The 20660-nt window shown below is 36.1% G+C and overlaps 1 protein-coding gene across 1 annotated transcript in view; it reads right to left on the reverse strand.

Moving 5' to 3' along the window:
- Positions 1 to 20660, reverse strand: part of LOC136855108 (sodium channel protein para-like) — a 189692-nt gene that overhangs the window by 13243 nt on the left and 155789 nt on the right. Inside the window, 7 exon segments of the mRNA XM_067131940.1 lie at positions 10604 to 10707; positions 11632 to 11773; positions 12335 to 12529; positions 12987 to 13109; positions 15636 to 15758; positions 18153 to 18452; positions 18834 to 18979. Coding sequence (XP_066988041.1) covers positions 10604 to 10707; positions 11632 to 11773; positions 12335 to 12529; positions 12987 to 13109; positions 15636 to 15758; positions 18153 to 18452; positions 18834 to 18979 — 1133 coding nt within the window.

Below are 20660 nucleotides of genomic sequence, written 5' to 3' on the forward strand. Positions count from 1 at the left end.
ATGCTAAAAGAAAAATGAAAACTGGTCCTGAAATAACTGTGTTTGTGCAAAAAGCTTGTGATTTGTGGTGAAGGAGCTCATGTGAAGATGGTGGTAATAATAATGATAATAATAAAAAGCTGGTATGATAGAACACAATATCATAATTTTATGATTCCAAGCTTGCAGGGCTAGCATCAAAAATAAATGCTCTAAAAATCTGTAGAAAGGGGAGTAACATTAAAAATAAAGGAGTACAGAAGCCGTTTGGTTTGAAATTCGAGAACAACGAAGAATCATCCAACATGGGGAAGAGGAAATGGCCACTTTGATCTCAACTCCAACCAGCTCTGGATGAAGGAAGAGACAGAGTGCCACAGTTCCAACTTCCCTTCCCTCACCTCTAAACCTCTGCACCCACAACAATTCACCTCTCGCGTTCTCTTGCTTCACCCTTTCCTGTTTTCTTTTCCTTTTTGTTTGGGAAATGTGGCACCTTATACATCTAATACTTTTTTCTTCAATCTATTCCATGTGATGTAGTCACAATTAGAGAGTACTGCACATGTTTACATTCACCCACACTGACACATACATGTTTAAATGTGTAGGCTAAATAGTATCTACCTACCTATCATTGTGGACATACCTTTGAATGGACTGTGTAATTTGCATATATATATATATATATATATATATATATATATATATATATATATATATATATATATATATATATATATATATATATATATATATATATATATATATATATATATAATTAATCACTTGTGAAATTTTTACATATAATAATAATGAATTTATATAAATTTGTGTGAACACTCATAACATTATGCACTTGAACAGTAAACTGACATATTCAGGAGAAAGAATCCTTTTGCACCTGAAGAACGTGTGTACCACTAATATATGGCACCCTCAGGGTCTCTTGCCCAAAACAGCTTGAGGCATCCATGTGGGGTGTAAGCTCAGACACTGGAGGTCATATGTTGCATTGGTAAGTAGTGTAGTTAAATAATAGATATAGCGAGTTTGTGAGTGTTGTGTTCTCTGCTGCAGTACGTAATAAGTGGTACTGGCAAGTTCTTTATGCCACTGTGGAATACGTTTTCCAGTTCTTTGCTTTAAAATTCTAAATGCTGCAGAGCCTCTGAAGGCTTTTTCCATGCTCATTTCTTTTAGGAATTATTTTTATAAATGGCAAATTTCCTTTTAGCTCTGTTCTACCACTCATAATGAGAATTTGTGTGGCTTTTTTTTTCATTTCTTTATGACAACTTTTCATTTTATATAAATCATAGTAGGCATTAATTCACTCTTTTTTTCTGATATGTATGGCACAGTTAAATCACTAAATCGCTCTACTACTTTGTCTTTCCAGCCTGGGTATTTCCTTGGTTGCAAAGTTTAACTAATTGTTTTTCTGTACTAACATTTGCTATGTCATCTTTGCTAAATCAGAATCTTGACAAATACAAGTTTTTGGACATCTTGAGAGTTGTGATGGTGGTGACTATAATGACATGTGTTTTGCAGTGGCCACACCCTCTGTTGTAGTATGTATCACTTACAGATCTGTCAATGCTGGTAAGGATGTTCTTCACAGACTGACCAATGTTTAACAGAAAACACAAGCAAAGATATTGGGCAGAGAGACAGCCAGTCAGGAACCCTCCAAAAATCCTCAGATGGATGTAATTATAGACTGAATTATTCCATTTGAGAATATATTTCTCCCACTTTTGTATTATCCAGGCACATTTTTTCCTCTGTGCAACTGAAATTATGAGATTATCCCCCTCTACTTTTGTAGACTTGTTTTGATCATGTCATGCATCAAAGTAATATCTTAGTGCGTGCCTTACTGGCAGTATACAGGCAGCTGTGCTGTCATGAAAGGATGGATGTATTGTATTTATGACTGAAGCCCCAGTACTTTGGGCAGGAACATTCAGCATCAACAGCAAAAGCTCATAAGCAAGACAGCAAGGTCCAGGAACAGATTTTACCTTTAGGATTGCTTCTTGAGTTATGAAAGTCCATCTGGTGATGTGACACATACTCTTTATGTCTAGAGAGTGCTTCTTGTCACTTTTCCCAGAAGTTAATGCAAGATCAAGAAACTAAAACCTCACTCGTTTCTCCATAAAATGACAGGGAACATTTGTTTTACAGTAATTAATTTATGCTAATTGAAACTTCTTGGCTGTTATCAAAATGCCAGCATTCATCTTTCTGGAGCAAGTAACTTAAAAGAATGGCAGACCCTTGACTAATCACGTAGATTTAACTCAAAATGTACAGCTACGTGATTAGTCAAGGGTCTGCCATTCTTTTAAGTTACTTGCTCCAGAAAGATGAATGCTGGCATTTTGATAACAGCCAAGAAGTTTAAATTAGCATAAATTAATTACTGTAAAACAAATGTTCCCTGTCATTTTATGGAGAAACAAGTGAGGTTTTAGTTTCTTGACCTTGCATTAACTTCTGGGAAAAGTGACAAGAAGCACTCTCTAGACATAAAGAGTATGTGTCACATCACCAGATGGACTTTCATAACTCAAGAAGCAATCCTAAAGGTAAAATCTGTTCCTGGACCTTGCTGTCTTGCTTATGAGCTTTTGCTGTTGATGCTGAATGTTCCTGCCCAAAGTACTGGGGCTTCAGTCATAAATACAATACATCCATCCTTTGATGACAGGACAGCTGACTGTATACTGCCAGTAAGGCACACACTTAAGATATTACTTTGATGCATGACATGATCAAAACAAGTCTACAAATGTAGAGGGGGATAATCTCATAATTCCAGTTGCACAGAGGAAAAAATGTGCCTGGATAAGACAAAAGTGAGAGAAATATATCCTCAAATGGAATAATTCAGTCTATAATTACATCCATTTGAGGATTTTTGGAGGGTTCAAATTAGAACTGGAATTAGAAAACCACTGATTCATCTTTTTCGTAAAATACTATATATTCAGATTATGAATGATCCTTCCCAAGGAACTGCAAACCCAGTCAACCTTTTAAGACTATCATGTATTGAATCAAATGATATGATACTAAAGTTCAAGTTGAGCTGCCAGTGTGTCCCAAGAGGGGTGTCAAGAAAACACTCTGTTGTAAGACCCTAGGCCTAAAGGAGGGAGATCTGCCTTGATTGTAAGTGTACAGAGGTAAAGATGTGAACCTACCCTGTCCAATTGTGTCAAGTTCATCTCAGAAATCTGACAAAGCTGGCATGTGGGCAGTTTGTTTTACCGAATTATCAAGGTAAATCATTGTAGGATTATTAGTCACATGATGACCACTTAGACAGCACATATTAAAAAGTAACAATCAATTTTTTCTCTAAAGTAACATTTTACCCTAAATAATTTGTGAATAACTTCTGATATTTGCATAGTAATTAGATCCTTTTTTTAACCCTTCCTACTGAAAAAAAATTACTGCTGGTGCTATTATACATGAAAATACTGTATAGACAAATGCCACCCAATACATGTTGCTAATTATATTTTAGAAACTGTGGTCATAATTGTAAGCAGTTAGGTAACACTGAAATAGTTTCGAGTCATATTTCCAACCAGTAGTGATGGTATAATTTCAGTTACTGTACAAAGCCACATCAAATGATTATTTACTATTCATGATTTCTTATAGTAGTGTACTGTACTGCAAACCAGTTGCCTACTCTAATGGCATGCTTTTCTTTGGTGGCATAAATAGTATTCTTTGGAGTTGTTCTACTCTGATCAAAATTTGTAATCACTTGGCAGTCACTTCAGAAGGCAAGTGGGAGTATATGCGCATATTTCATTATAACTTGTGTTACAATTTTGAATATTCTAAAATCCAAGGGAAGGCAGCATCTCTTTCTGTTCAACCACTTACCACACAGCAAAGCCTCAAACTTCAGTATTTAATGAGTACTGAACATTGTCAAGACCTGCAGTATTCAGTCAAGAAATGGAAAATGGGTACCAGAGACTGAAGAAACATATTTTCTCCAAGAGCCAACTGACAGTATGGATATATGATAAATGGCAAACACCCATGTTTACTGTTATTCACACATAATGACAGCATTTGTGTATGATGAACAATTGCACTGGCATGCACACACATCCATTAAATATATTGTTAGGTGATATGTTTTTTTTTTTTTTTTCCATAAAAGCTGCGTGTTTTCTTTATTTTTCATTCTGAATAGCAAACATCAAGCATTTTAAGCTGTTGCTACCTTTTCTCAAAAGAGGGACAAGATTTTTTTAAGTGTGTAATTAATTCATTTTTGGGTCTTAGTATCAATGTTAACAGTCATTACAATAATAATTGGATTTAGCTATACTGTATAAAAAAATTATTTTTAATGAAATATAATGTTGATGCAGTTCATGTTTCAGTATTTTAATTATGATAATCTACTGAACATTACTTAAAACAGTTTCCAGAATTGATTTACAGATGGTTCTGATAATTTTTTATCTTATTGTTTATTTACATTTGTTCTGATTTCTGAAACAGCACTTTTGACTTGTTTAGACCATATAACTTTAAAAAGTGACTTTTAAATATGCATTTGTTTTATACAGTACTGTAATTATGAAATGACCATGGAAAAAGGTTCAGTGATAACACTGATGATTTCATATCACAATCATTACAACAATATTTATTCAGATTTTTCTATTCCTCTGGTTTTAATGAAACACTCACGTTGAATTTTACAAGAGGATAACATGATACAGTTTTGTTGAGAAAAGGTTGCAAGGCTTAAGAGCTGATAAAAACTGGAAGTGTATTTTATATGAAACTGTACACAAAGCTTATGAAAATAAACAATTTAAGCATTATTTTCCAGTAATTATGAAGCCATTTCAGTTGTAGCAAGGTACAGTGTCTCTCATGTCAAATAGTAAATGTAAAGCTTGTTGCACATATACAATTTGTGTCATATTATAGTCCTTTTCCTACTGTCTGCTTCCCAATTGCCCCAAATGTAAGAAGGATTGGTTGTGACAAGCCAACTACTGTAACTGGTCAGATGTATATATTTATAGAATTGCCAATGTAACATATAACTAAAAATCAGTAACTACCAGGTCTTACTAATGTATACCTGTCAGTTGTCCAAACTATACATTTGTAAATGACTAACTTCTTGTTCTAATATAAACTATCAAATGTACCAATATAAGATTGTCACTTATATTACTATCACTGTTAAGTCATCTTAAGCTTCTACAGAACATGATATCTGTATGTGAAATATTTGAAGCTGAGCAAGTACGTACAAGAAACGAGAACAGAATTCAGTATAAACTGAATGGACAACACAAACATAATGATGAATAAATATTACCTACAATAACCGAAATAAACTTTCTACAGCAGTTTCAAAATAAAATGAAACAGCCTTAGTTCAGAGTAGTGACACTGTTTCACTTCAAGAAAATAAGGATACAGATGCTCCATGAGAGGAATAGCACACAAAATTCATTCAATTTGTGTACTATGACTAAAAGAGGATTTGCCTTCTTGAAACAAAGTTCATGAAAGACTTCAAACCATGGTTTAAATCCTAATTACTGTTGTTCAGGATAACACATTACCTCAGCTTCAAGAATTTTGCCTAAAAGATGGAAGCCTCAGGATGCCTGTTCTAAACATCCACAGACATAATAGTTCAGCAGTGGCAAAACAAAAGATGTATATTGTGGTTATCATCAGTACATTTAGGAAGCATTACAAATAGCATCTAGCCTTTTTGCTCCATCTGGGTTCCATGCTAATTTATTTCAAAGGCCAAGAATCATGTTACTCGCAGAAGTTAAAAACAATAAAGGTCCCAAAATATCACCTTGTGGAAAAGACAGAATAGCATTAGAGTAAATGCAATAGCCATAAAAAAAATTCTGTACTGCCTGTTACTATAAAAACTGTGGAGCTAAAATGATATTTCCAACACTCAAGTTTTAAAATCAATTACTTTATGCTGAACAAACAAACACCAGGGACTAAAATAAATTTGACCAAATTCAGCCTTATAGCTTAATTGCCAAATGCTGGCTGCCAAAATTATTGTCAATTTGGTGCACTAAAGAATAAGCTGCATTATTTCTCAAGGCTTGTTTCTGAAATTATCACTTTGTTTTTTCATGATAAGTCATCACACAAGAGAATTATTTAAAATAATAAAAGCGATCTATGGCGCATCACTATACTGTGACCTGAAATAATCAGTAAAAAGCCACAATAATGTATATGAGCGACTGTATTTTTCAAAATACAAAAAGGTTAAAAAAAGGGAGCTTTCAACTGTTTACACAACAGTCCTCTTTAGCCAAAATTCTAAAAATATTCAAATCGACAAATGACAATAGCTAGCTTAACACCTACAACGATAATACCTTTTGAAAAAAAGGGAAATGTGCCTGAGTGTATCCTCAAGCAAGCATTAAAAAGACAGACTATGGAAGGTCATGTACTAAGATTGTAGCATGTACCAAGGTTGAGGTACACTTCAGAAGTCTTGTCAACTGCTAATATACAGCAGCTAGATATAGCATCTCTGACTGGCTCATCGCAATAATAACAGGAGTGATACTCCTTCAATTACAAAGAACACATTGAAGAGTAATTACCAACTTGATTATCATCAATCTCACCAATAAAATTGTTGCTCAGTAACTATTAATCTGCTTGTACAGTACTGATTTATATCCGTCAATTATCCTTACATATAAATGTGCTGAACTGTCACTAACACCCTGATTACCAGTGTGAAAAAGCGATTACTGTACTAAAACCTGTCATTTGTTGTTACTTTTAAAGGTCGTGTTGTTAATGTTTGAAATCAAAATTACATTTGTGTCAAATGGCCACCTAGAAAATGCAATTCTGTATCTTTTTATTAATTGATATGTGAATTGGAAAAATGGTCTTGCAAAAGTATACAAATTAGTGATGTTGGATTGTCTTTTTACCTAAAATTAACTCGAAATTAATTCTATTTTTATATCCTTCATAAGGTATGCAAGTGGGTATCTTGTGGATTTCTGTATAGGTAACCAATGGGCTATAATGACCAGTCTCTTTGTCATCTGGTTGGTTTCTTGAGATATAAAACTGGTACTTGGCAGTGATATATCATGGCAATAAGCAGGCGAGGGCAGAGCGTGATATTTGCGAGGGTTTTGGACACTGAGTTGAAGAGGTGAGGGTGAAGCATCTCCTATCACACACCGGCTACAACTTCGTGGAAAACGGATTGAGTGAGGTTCAGGTCTTCCACTTCTGTTGATTTCAGAAGCTCTCTGGTGGGAATAAGGCATAGTCATTGTGGCAAGGTGACACAGGTGACAAGGGCAAGGTGATGGAAGTGAAAAAGAGCAAGGTGATGGCAGAGGGTAAGGTGGTATGGGCAAAAAATGGCAGTGTGGCAATGATGACAAGGACATGGCAACTAAGGTTGGTAAAGGGAAGGTGACAAGGGTGAGAAAGTGCAGTGTTAAATGGGAAACTAATGTCAAGGGGTAAATGATGAAAAGGACAAAGGAAATTACAAAAGGGAGATGACAAATCTGAGATTGGATAGTTAAGAATGGTGAAAACAGGGCAGGGTTGCATCGATGAAAGAAGGGTTAGATGATTGGACTTGCAAAGGGCAATGTGACAAGAAGGCATGGATGGCAAGGTGGACGATGATATACGTAATGAGGGAAGTTGATATGAAGTATGCTAAAAGGGAAGGGTCATGGCATGGGGGAAGAGTAGTTCTTTGTAAATTGAGGTAATGGACAGGTGTACATTCAGTGGTTATTGGATTGTGATGGATGTCAAAGTTAAAATTTCATTATGCTTAGTAGGTGACAGTAGATCTGGTGGAGAGTGTTCTTGGGATGTGGCACAGTACTGGAAAACAAAAATGAAACATCAAAACACTTCTTGGCTACTAGGAACAGATCAAGTGCTTGGTGCTCTAGTATGTGGTGATGGCTGAAATAGTGCTGGCTGCTGAGAGATTAGTGACTGGTGACTTTGAGAGTTGGTGCAAAAATAATGAATTATGACATCTGAAAAAGGGCTGGTTATTAAGAGATTAGTGACTAGTGACTCTGAGTGCTGGTGCAAACAAATATGAGTCATGATCAACATCAATAGGTCATGTAGTGTTGAGGTTTCCAAGTTGAATTATAAACTTAACATTTGTCTTGAAGAGATCTAAGTACAAATGGTGTTTTGAAAAAGATTACTATAACATATCAAATAAAATGAGTATAGTGGTGCCTTTGCTTAGTATGAACAAAGCACTACCCAAAAGGATTGTTAAAAAATTCAGGACAGATGGATTACTTAAAACTGAAAATTTTGAAATAATCATTTTGTTTAATAAGCCATGCTTATTAAATAAAGACTTGTAAACTTATTGAAATTAAGGTCATTAATTTCCAAGAAGGTAATTTCAAAGATGTTAAAGCTTAAATTCATGAAATCCTACATATTAATACAGTTCTATGCACCAACACTCAATGACTTTCTTGGCACAAGTACTTAGGCTTTGGCCCTAAATACATTCATCCAACTATGCACCAATGCTTATGAATTACAAACAAATATGAAAAATGTTAAACAGTATGGAATGCAATAGGTAAAACAAAACTTTAGATCAAGATGTAAGAGTTTCAAAACTAGGAAGGTGATTACAACATGAGAAACAGGCATGGTGATAAACTCAGCACTATTTCCTCCTTGTGTCATCTTTCCCTTGGATAAAAGAGCAAACTTAAGTATATAGTGCATGAAAAATTATCATGTGTTAATTTCTGTGAACTTCATGTAAAATATTTGAATGAATCCCTAATGTAGACTTCACAGTTTTATTCCCTTTTGTAAATGGGTAAGAAAGGTCCATGAGAGATACATGATATGGGGAATTTACTATGCCATCACACAGGATTACAAAGGATTACACAGGAAAATGGATGGAAGAGGGATTGGGGTACCAGACATAGTCACTACTAAATTGTTACGGATAATATTCAACTGGAAAGCAAGTGAATACAAGCTCTTGTGCTTATTATTTTTGTTTCATTTTCTTGAACCTAGAAGCTTGAGAAGATAACAGACAATGCATCAGACAACCCTGGAAATACTAGTAAAAAATCTGAAAGATTAGTAGGGTGATGATGAGGTGCTGTGACATGAAGATGGAGTTAAGACAAAGAGCTGAAGATCATGAAAAAAATTGATGTGAAGATAAGTATTTTGACATTAAATAATGTGGCATTTTGAATAAGAAGAAAGAGTTAGGTCAATGTGAGTCTGAAGACATGTTAATGTAAATATTTAAACAAGTGACACATGAACACAAAGATAATATTACTGGTGAAAGGATAATGGAACACTGATGCAAAGGAGACAGCCAATGTGAAGCTGAAGGCAGGTGATCTGGAGATAAGATTGGCTGATGTTTCTGGGAAAACAGTTACTGGAGATGAAAAAAAAAAAGTTATGTGGACTCAAGTGACAGCTTATATGAAGGTGAAAGATGTATATACTGTAAGTGATATTCTATTTCTTATAAAAGAAAACAGAGAGAGAGCTTACTTAGGGTAATGATACTGAATAAAGTGTAAATTGAATTGGTTATAGCATTAGGGTTATTAAATTTGCAAAATATTTTATTTCACCTTTAGTCTGATAATTGCCATGCTGCAGGTATGTCCTATCCAATTTAGACTAACAAAAGAGGAGTAAAGAATAAAATTACTGTAACAACATGCAATGAGATGATTGACATGTATGAATGAGAGAGTGAGAACAGATAACGATATACTCTTGTACAATTACAGAGGTTACAATAAATACATGGTGCTCTTGAGGTTGCATTACATAAGCTACTTGAACATTTAGAAAAACAAAAGATGAGATTCTGGGCATACAGCCAACTGGGTGCTAGAAGGAAGAATGAATACCCAAAGTTAGTTAACAAGAAGTGTACACGAACAGTGGTCCCATGTCTGTCTGTTGTTTTTTCAGACAATTTTTATTCAAATGATAAGAGCCACAAATGAGTGGCTGCAAAATGTCTGCCGTATTACCCTAAGCACTAGGCTACCTTGGATGTCAAGAATGTCTAAATTGCACCCACAACTCTGTGTATGTGGAAGTTATTAGTTCACTCAAATCTACTTTAAACTATTAGAAACATTTCAACGTTACCACAGATGAACTTGCTCTTTGGTCGATGGGTGTAGGTTTCCAAACCACCTATCAGTGATAGAATTAGGCATCTGCAATGGCCAGGATGCATGGTGGGCAGTGGGTAAACAAAAAAGCTGGAAGGAAAAAGCAGAACGAAGGACCCAGAAAGAATCCTACGATAAAGGAAAGGATTTGGGAAAAAAATGATTGAGTTTGAGTTTGTTAAAATTAACTGACAATGAGGTTGCTTAAAGGGGCTGACCTCAGGTTTGCTGGAGGGTGTTACATCAGTGGGTGCTTATAAAGTGATGCTGAGAGAGGGGAAAGCCAATAGCCCAAAAAAAATGGGGGGAGGCATGAGGAGGAGGAGGAGGTTATGGTCAGGTCATACCTGTGGGCGAGGGATAGCTTTAAGCGGTTTCTTTGAGCCCATTTTCTTCATGGCGGCGTAGTATTTCTTTTGGTCATCTGTCATGAACATCTCGAGCGACCCTCCTGCGTGGATATCACAAGACACATTGCACTAGCTTGTTTAAAAAACACATTTCATGAATTTTCTCCTTGTTATACCATAATACAATATGATATGACAAGGTGCTCCCAAGTTATGCCATCCCAGAAGATGATATGCAAAGGTATCCTAAGTATACCATCCAAGATGATAGTATGCCAAGGGACGTTCCTATTTATTATCATCTATGATGATTACACACAAAATGTTACTCTCTAAAAGTAAGGCAATACCATGAGCAATTTCCAGGTGTCAAAAATGCACAAGCTTATGATAACATGCAAAAAGAGAAAATATCTACAAATTTTCAAAAAGATATAGGTACTGAGTAAACACGGTTTTCTAAACATATGCCAAATGTCTGGAATCAACTGAAATAAGAAAAAGATTCTTTCTAGATGTAACTCTGTGGTTTGAGTTGACACCATCAGTTTTAACAGATAAAAACCCATCTAATACCCTATGTGGCCCTATAAAATATTGAAAGTCTATCTTGAAGCATTCATGGCCCTCTGATGATAAAAGAAGGTTGGTGTGGAACAGATTTACCTCAAGGTAAAGGCTTGTACAGTAGTATTAAAAATTCTCATGCAATAAAAACATACCCAGAGGGAAAGTAATGGGAATACTGGTATGTGACATCTTTAGAGGGGATATTTGGGCACGAGAGGCATCCAAAGGAATTTTAATGACCAAAATTTTTAATGAACAAGAGCAATACATAGTGCTATTTAAATAGTACTGACCATTATACTGTAATGTTACAAAATCCCAAGGTTGGCTCTGAATCATGTAGTTTGAACAACTATACTTAACGAGTTATTGTCTCAAGTCCTTTCATTCTTGCCTATCAGACTTTAAAGCCCATCGACATCAACCCCTTCTAAAGAAGACAACCACCATGATACTTATCTTTTTCTTTTGTTCATTGAAGTTGTCAATAATGACACCAATGAAGAGATTCAGTGTGAAGAAAGACCCAAAGATGATGAAAAAGACGAAGTACAGATACATATAAATGTTGATCTCTCTCACTGGCTGTCTGTCAATCTGAAAGTCAAGAAAAGTGCAAAGAAAACTAATGAGATTAACAAAGGAGTCTTCAATTCTGATGAAAACTAAAGAGAGGAAGATAACTAAGAGTAACAACCAATAAAAGATTACTTTTTTGGAAGAATTTAAGAGGGGAGGGGCAAATGTTAGAATGAACAAAAATCTTAAGTCTTTGGGAAGGATTAAAAAGAGGAAGATAACCAAGTCTCCAATACTGGGGAGAATTAAAAAGGCAGAGAATGTCAAGAGCATGATCAAAATAAGCTTACACCACATACTTTACATGAAATTTCAGTCATGAACAGACTCGGATACCCTTCCCCATGATTAGGATTTGAACCACTTCTGAATACTGAGAGCAAAACTCACTGATCTAAATAATCAAGAACAAATCTCAGTTTTATGAAAAGCCATGCTGCTAAATTATGGTAACAAAATGTACACTGACTATTATTCTGAAGAAATATTTGACTTGGGTCATTTATAAGGAATGCCCTCCAGAGATAAGACCCACAGACGAATACCTCCAAGTATTATCCCCCCTCCCTCCACACATACCTCAGTGGAGTCAATGGCATCATTCATGATCTGAATCCAACCCTTCCAAGTGGCAACCTGGAAGAGAGCGAGGTATGCCATCCCTACATGATCGAAGTGCACTTCACTGTTCTCCCAAGACATGTTTGCTGACAAGCATGCGTCTTTACCAGATATTTCTTCTGCGTCCGCTCTGATGCCTTCATCATTCATGCACTGATAAAGAGAAATAACTAAATTTAGTGAGGAATCAATTTGACATAATCAACCTGTTGAGTATTTCAGGGGCCATTACATTTTTGTTTGAATGATAAGAATAACAAAGTCTTTGCATTAAATTACAATCTATCACTGTATTTATGCAAATAAATTTAAAAGAACATTTTAGGGATTAAGCATATTCTTTGCAATCAAACTGGTGAACTATGTGAATATTTCAAAAACTTCCCTATGCTTTTCTTTACTTACAGGAAATCAATGTAGTGAACCTTAAATAAGCTGATGATGATTTTCTTTGAAACTAAAATTTCTTGGTAAACACAAATGAATAACCCACAGACTTTTCTCAAACACTTGAAAAATAATTCGGTGATAGGATCACCTGAATAAATACTGAAGGTTGGTCAAATACTGATGGGATCAACTGAAGTAAAATGGAAGGATGGAAACATACCTTGTGATATTTTCCATTGAAAAGCTGTACACCCATGATAGCAAAGATGAGCCAGAAAATGAGGCACACGAGTAACACATTTACGATGGATGGAATAGCTCCTACCAAGGCGTTCACTACCACCTGTTTGATAGAAGGAAGCGATTAAAATCTAATTTTAAATGCTGTAAATCGTCAATTAATACCACTAATTTAAAGGCCGTTGATTGAGTTGAAATTATCATAAACATTGTTAGCTGTTATGGTTAATATTGTCTGTTATCAATGACTACATACATCTGTAGTTACCACTTTCCTATTCAGTTAAGTGAGTTCTCTTACAAGCTAGTTTTCCTACTATTATTATAAAACATGTTAAGCATCCTCGCAGTAACATAAAGGTATCTTCAAATTGATTTCATAATCACAATAGACTACATGCCAGCCAGGCCAGGGATAGTATATTGTCATTTGGCTAACTCAGGCATTGGTAACAACCTGCCAGACTGTCTTATTGGGCCATTCTTAAGTCGGACCTGATTATGCTAAATGACTATAGTAATCTAACTCAATCAGGGAGACAATTCCATTGTGTCTGAATCACAAGAGTTGCTATACAAATAAAAGATATGAATATTTATTCCTTGATAAGTTAGAAGGTAATTTATTTGACTTTTACTAATCACTTATAACATCAAATGAGGGGAAATGGACCTCTTGCCTAGAGCAATCTTCATTTAAAAGAATCTTAAGCTCTGATAAATATTAACTGGATTTCCTATAAGAAATTGGGAGTGCTACAAGTCTTCTAAAATTTATTACAACCAATGGTTATTTTATATTGCAAAAATTCCATTATGGATAGTTGATCTCTCACAAAAATAAATTATTAAAGACTAACAATCTAACCAAAAAGTTCATATGTATGGCATAACTGTTGGACATAAAAATTCATTCATTTTTTTTATTTGCTACAAAATCATCACTACCTATACCCCGATCAGTACTGCAAGAACAAATACCAATGCTAAGAACGACATGCTTTTATTCCTGCTGGGGGATATGTGAATGTACCCTCAATTCATGGTTGGGGGTTGGGAAAGCAAAATCAGCACAAGAGCAATGCAAGAAGAGGTTGGGTGCACAGGCTGAAGTAGAAGCAATGTGGAAAAAAAGAATAAGACTTGATTACTGTAAATTTATACTACAAGCAAAAGTATAAGGTGAGGAGTAAAAATAACATAAAGACATAACAGTCAAACAGAAAGAGGACAGTGTACCAAATTATTCAATTGCAAGATCATGCAAGATGGCTTTTATTGCTCATGCAAGATATGAATCAGATTCTGAAGAGGAAATAAGCAGTGTAGTTATTGGAAAAAAAAAGTCTGATAGACTTCTTTAGCAATTACTGGGTTGATAAGAAGTTGAGCATTTCAAATGTTACCTTGGCAGAGACAAAAAAAAAAAATTGTTCATAAACTTTAGAATATTAAATGTCATTCCCAGCTATGGACTCACTCTTTCGGACAATGTAATTCATAACATATTAAGAGAATCTAAATTGTTAGATGACCAGTGTGTTGCTGATAACTTAAAAATGGAAAACCTTTTTTCTTGTAAGAAATATACACATGTAACTGGAAGGAATACATATAAAAGAGATTTCTTGTAATTTAGTTACAACCTATGAGATGCAGTGTATTATCTGGCAGTTCAAAAAGTTGTCAAGAAATTTAGCAGTTCTAGTGTGATATAATTTTGCAGTTCAAGTGAGGTATACATTTTGCCAGTGTAAGTTTATACAGTTTGGCAACTGGGATGTATGTGATATACCTAGAAAGTTGGGGTTAATATGATATACTTGGCAGTTTTACTGAGTGGGATATTACCATATTTGTCAGTATGGGTCAGTGTTATAAAATTTTGATGGCTCAGTAAATGTGATATCACTGATAAAGTTTGAATGAATGCGATACCTACTCTGTCAGTTCTAGTGGATATGGTGATTGAATGGGCTATGTATATTTTCATGCTCATTATATGGGATGGTGCCCATGCAAACTTACTATCAGTGCGCATGCGTCATGACCTGAAGGGTCGACTAACTTATTCTATTCTGTCCCCTTATCAATTGACCATTAATTCGAGTGCGCATATCGCTTTGGATAGTATGAAGAGGTTTGTGGAACTGGATGCCCGTGAATCTGTTTGGACTTCTGATCACAAAGTTCTGCCCAGAAAAGGGGAAATCATTCCTTCAATTTCTACAATATAAAGGGAGGATCCCTAATTTGCCTCAAGAGGAAAGAAAAGCTTTCTCCTTTACTTCATTAGTAAGAGACAAGTTTCATCCTCTGCCTTAAAGAGAGAGAGAAATTAGGCTATTCCTTTACCTTTGAAGGAAAAAGTAACCAAGTCTGGTAAATCCATGTAATCAACCTTTCCAAACAGAATATCACAGGGGCTCAGAGCAGAGGGGCTCCTCCAGCCACGCTGTCACAGTCCTTTTTATTTTTAAACTTATCTGGTAGTAAGATTCTTCTTGGGTACTGAGCAGCGCAGCTGAGGCAAGAGCGTTCTGCCTGGTACAGTAGCAGGAATCAATCATGCGCCGTGCAGCTGCTAATTCTGATTTTAGGCTGCTGCTGCTCTGAGGGCAGCACTTACCCTCATGCCCTGCATACGGGACATAGCCCTCAGGGGACGCAGCGCGCGAAGCGTTCGCATCGTTTTGAATGCCTGAATTTTGCCTGCTCCAGCCAGGGTTGCCACAAGGTTAATCAAGGACACCTGGAAATCAGAGCCCATACGAGTTACACAGAGGAACAGAAGAGAGAGGAAAAGAGAAGACTGAGGAAGTAGTAGATGCCTGCTACAGAAGTTATACTTAGAAAGATTAAGACAGGGCATTTTTGGCACAGCTGCAGTAGCACCAACGTCCAACACCACATAACTACAGGGAGAGAAAAAGACATTGGTTAAACATGGTCACACACTTGTCGGCTGCTCGCTCACATGTGGCACACGCAGTTACATTTAGCAGGATCCAAGATAGGACACTTGGCATATTCATAGTGATAGCTTTATGTTCATGGGATTCAACCAGGAAGAGGAAGGATGGCTGGCTATAATACTGAGGTTTGGAAATTGAGGAACACTGGGAGGATATCATGGATGAAAAAACAATCGAGGATGATGGAGTAATCAGGAAACAATAAAAAAAACTCTGCTACACAGCTCAATGAACACTGAGTCACACACTTATGCACACGCATACACAATGCAGTCTAGGGGAGGGTAAGGAGGAGAATCTCCTCCCTTATGTTACCCTATACCCTCGTCCTGTTTTACAAGTCATGGTAGCGTAATGTGGACAGTTGCAAGAGTGATCAAGATCATCAGGGTGACATGAGGAAGTGGTTTAAGGACGAAATGGCAAGGATATTCAAGGATTACGGAGAGCTATGTAGGAACACCACTATTCAGATATGCTGAGGCAACTCTAAAACCACCACGATGGTCAGCAGCTTCAAGTAGGGAGAGAGAGCCCTCTGGAAGTAACTACTTACTCTCATTCCCTCCCATCTCGATACTGCTCTCAATGGTCTCAAGGCACGCAATGTCCGCATCGATCTGAAGGCTGGTATGTCGTCAGCACCAGCCCAAATGGCCGCCAGGTTAATCAGAGAGACCTACAAGACCAATTTAGCAGAGTACAGTGACCAGACCCAAGGCTGACACAGACTGAAGAATCCACTTAAACTCAAGCACTTGCACATACACAAAGTGGTAATCCACTTAAAACTCAAACATGTTGATGTATGTAATGATGTGGTAATACTTACATCATGATATTGTGCAAAAACACTTACATCATGATACTCTGCACACTTGAAAGATATGATCTACTTCCAGTTCATATGTACTAGCACTTATACATCCAAAAGATATTACACCTGGTACATCCAAACACTTGCCATTTCAAACAAATTCTAAGACTTACAGGAAAAAGCACCTATCTGATATGGATTGCTAAAGAATATACACAAATAAGGTATAATTTATCTTAAGTGTGAATACACACTTAAAACCAGTATGGCCTATTTCATTGCCTTTCAAATGAAATTTGAGGCGATCTTTCATTAACGGTATCTTGTAATCCACTCTAAATACAGTAATAGCACAGTGTCCAATTCCTCAAGTCCCACAGGATAAGTGACATCTGATGCCAGATGATGCAAGAAAGACCTGTTGTTACCATACGTAAAATATTTATATCCAAAAGAATAACTTACAAACATTTAACAGGAGAAATCTAGAAATCATGTATAAATCAGAAATACTGGGAAGGTAAACACAATTATGCACATGGCAATGTCTGCAAAAAGCTGCATGTTTGGTCTGTCCATTAACACAGATGAAGATAGGATGTAAGAGTACGATCATCAGTGGTCATAATATATGTAGACGGGACTGTCATTTTTTCAAATCTATGTGCTGTAATTCACTCTTGCTTTTTCATCCAGTGACACTGTAACTCAAGTCTCACATCCCTCCCAAATAGGGCTGCTGGAATATATGGCTTATGAAGATAAAATATTAGTTGGCATATATGTAACACATAAACTGAAGAGCATTAAATTAAATTCTACTACAATAATTAATTCTTTACAGTAATATGATAATTTAATTGGATAATGATAATTTTTGGAATCTGTCCCACTGCTATCAGTTGGTAACTAATGGAGAGGCCATGAAGTTGAAGAACAAGCGAAGTAATAGAATACAGCATTTCACAAGAAAATATTTTAACACAAAGAAATTTGATAGCATCACACGCAAATGGATAATATTTTTTGCAGTGTACTTCTCAGATTTATCCTGAAATCAATAAAAATGTTAAGAAATTTTGTTTTTCTAATCTACTTCACGGTTAAAACCACATTTATAGAAGCTGCCACATGAATCTTTGCCAAAAGATTCATACTGTACACAGCCTTAGCTGGATCTCACTGAAATAAAAAAATTTTAGACCAAAGAAATCTAATAAGATTTAGTCTTGGGACTCAATGGGTCACAACATCAACAGTGAAAAATGATGAAAACAGAGACATATGAATTCTCTACTGGCTATCCTGAAGGCAAATTTTTACAGTAATGGTAACTGATCAAGGCAACACCTACCATGACAATGAGAAAGTCAAGCCAACACCAAGCGTTGGTAAAGTATTTGGCGAATCCGAGGGCCACCCACTTTATCAACATCTCAATGAAGAATATTACAGTGAAGATCCTATCCATGTAGTACAATACATCTTGAAGCACAGGTCTTGTCTTTAGGTGCACATCTTCCAGGGCTAAGGCCAGAGAAGACAACAGAATCATGGTGATGACAGCTGTCTCAAAATATTTGTTCTCAATCAGTTGGTATGTCTTCAATCTTAGATGGCCCCAGCCTTGCCAGAATGGAGAATCAGGATCACCCTGGAAAGGAGAAGGAACTGTGTCAGAGGAACATCTGTCGCATCTCTAAACACTTTAGTCCTGGGTATTTTTTATTATGTTACATATCTCAAAAGCACACAATTTTACCAGCTTTAACAATTAGGCTATTTTTCAAAGAAAAGGTAACATCTCATAAAACGATTATGTAGAATTATATCTGGCATCTCTCCAGCTTTGAATTTTAAATATTTATGGTGCCCAAAATTGTATAAGATAATGTATATTTCAGAAATCTAAAATACACCTATTACATAAAAAATACTTGAAATACTGTATTATCCATTATTTCTCAAAAATTTCACTGTGATCACACCTTTTAGAGACAACAAAAATAAATCTACAAAATAATAGGATTCTCACCCGAAACCAGGGACACTTAATATAGCATGATTCCTTGAAGCAGTCTGAAGGGAAGTCCATGATGATCTCGCTTCCAGTGTCCATCATTGGTGGCCTTTGCTCACCATCTTCCAGGAGCTCCTCATCACCACTTGATCCCTGGAAATCTGAAAGGAAAACAGGAAGCTTTAGTGTGTCAGGTTAGGGACTTTGGAGAGCTTGAGAACATGTTTAATGAGTAAAACTTGCGTGAGCCACTGTGGAGAGGCGTGTGGGTGATGTAGACATCAACGTTTTTGAGCTTTGGCAGCAAAACTAAGAAAAAAAATTGGAGGAAAAGTGGATTATAAGGGCAGAGAGGACCTATAGATCATTGGGAGGTGAGGAAGGAAAAGAAGAGTACTGTGGAGGGAGGAGGAAGAGGTGGTGGAGGAGGAGGGGTGGGAGGAGGAGGACTTATGCCCCATCTGCTAGCTGCCAACTAAATGAACAATTTACTAGTTGTATAATATTAAGCGGTGGTCAGACGAGCAGACTAGGGTGTCAGGCTCCTGGGAATGAAAGGTGACAAAGTACAATCGCTGGATTCCTGTTCCTCCATGGGTGTGGGCAGCCAGTCACAGGGACCAGAGGCTGAAAAGACAAGATGAATGAAAAAAGCGAGAGGTCAGCATTAGCAGAAGCACAAAATCACCAAGCTCAGAGTGAAGCAGCAGTGGCGGCAATAGCAGCAGTAACATTAGCAATGGGTTAAGGTTAAAAGTGCGTAAGAAAATCTTAAAGCGGGTCTGAACACACAGGGAGGGAAACAATCGTTTTCTCTGTCTTGTGCATGGGGAAACAATTTCCCTTTCTCTATGCATTGTCCCACATAAAACTGACTGAAATACATAGGATTGTTTATAATTTGTGCTCACAGTTTGTTTTTCTTTTGATTTCAGCATTAGCATTTGAAGTTCTATTTATTTTCCTTAATATGATATAAAGTTATCACTCATCATGAAACATCTTTTTTATTCACAAAAATATAATATTAAGGCTAGGTGGAAAAAATACCTTCAAAGCAACAGCTTCTGCCCAAAAAACCTTTGTAAATAGCAATAATAATGATGTCACATATAAGCTTCTATACAATATGTTTGTTTCTGGTAAATCATTCAGAATCCAATCCCACAAATTAAAAGACTAACTATTGTTAAGGTTAAGTATTGTATACAGAATAAGTCACATGTCAATAATGAAACAGACAAAACACGACCACAGAGAGAACAAAGAGGAATTTCCATGCTTTTAATATTTCATCCCCTATTCCTTCAGTCAAAATTAAATGCATTCATATAAATCTTATATATGTGTTTGGGCCTTTAATTAATTAAAGAGCCTGAATGTGAGCACAGATTCCTGGCTTATTTTCAGTTGCAGCAAAAACTTGAATGATTATCGTCACATCTTGCAACATTTAGGGTACACAATAACAAAGAGACTTAATATACTTAACCCTTTTAAATCAAAGCAAACTCGAACCAGGTCCTACCTCCTTAGTAAAATGAAAATTGACTATGGTATATAGCTAATTCAATTTTAGTATAAGAAAACTCATTATAATAAATCGAATGAATAAAAACAAAAGTCCCATTAAGTTTTAGTAAGAGCAAAGCAGAAAGATTCCTTGTGTTGGATATAGGGCTGGACCCGGGGCAGGGCAAAACAATACAACAATTTTGCACAAGAAAAATAAAGGGACCAAGAAAGTGACAAGAATATAAGAAAATTAGATAGATATTTGGCACTTCACAGGACAGACCATATCCCTGAAATATGTGACCACAGGAGTGATATCTCCCTCAA

The sequence above is a fragment of the Macrobrachium rosenbergii genome, chromosome 30, assembly GCF_040412425.1.
Source record: "Macrobrachium rosenbergii isolate ZJJX-2024 chromosome 30, ASM4041242v1, whole genome shotgun sequence".
NCBI classification, from domain to species: domain Eukaryota; kingdom Metazoa; phylum Arthropoda; class Malacostraca; order Decapoda; family Palaemonidae; genus Macrobrachium; species Macrobrachium rosenbergii.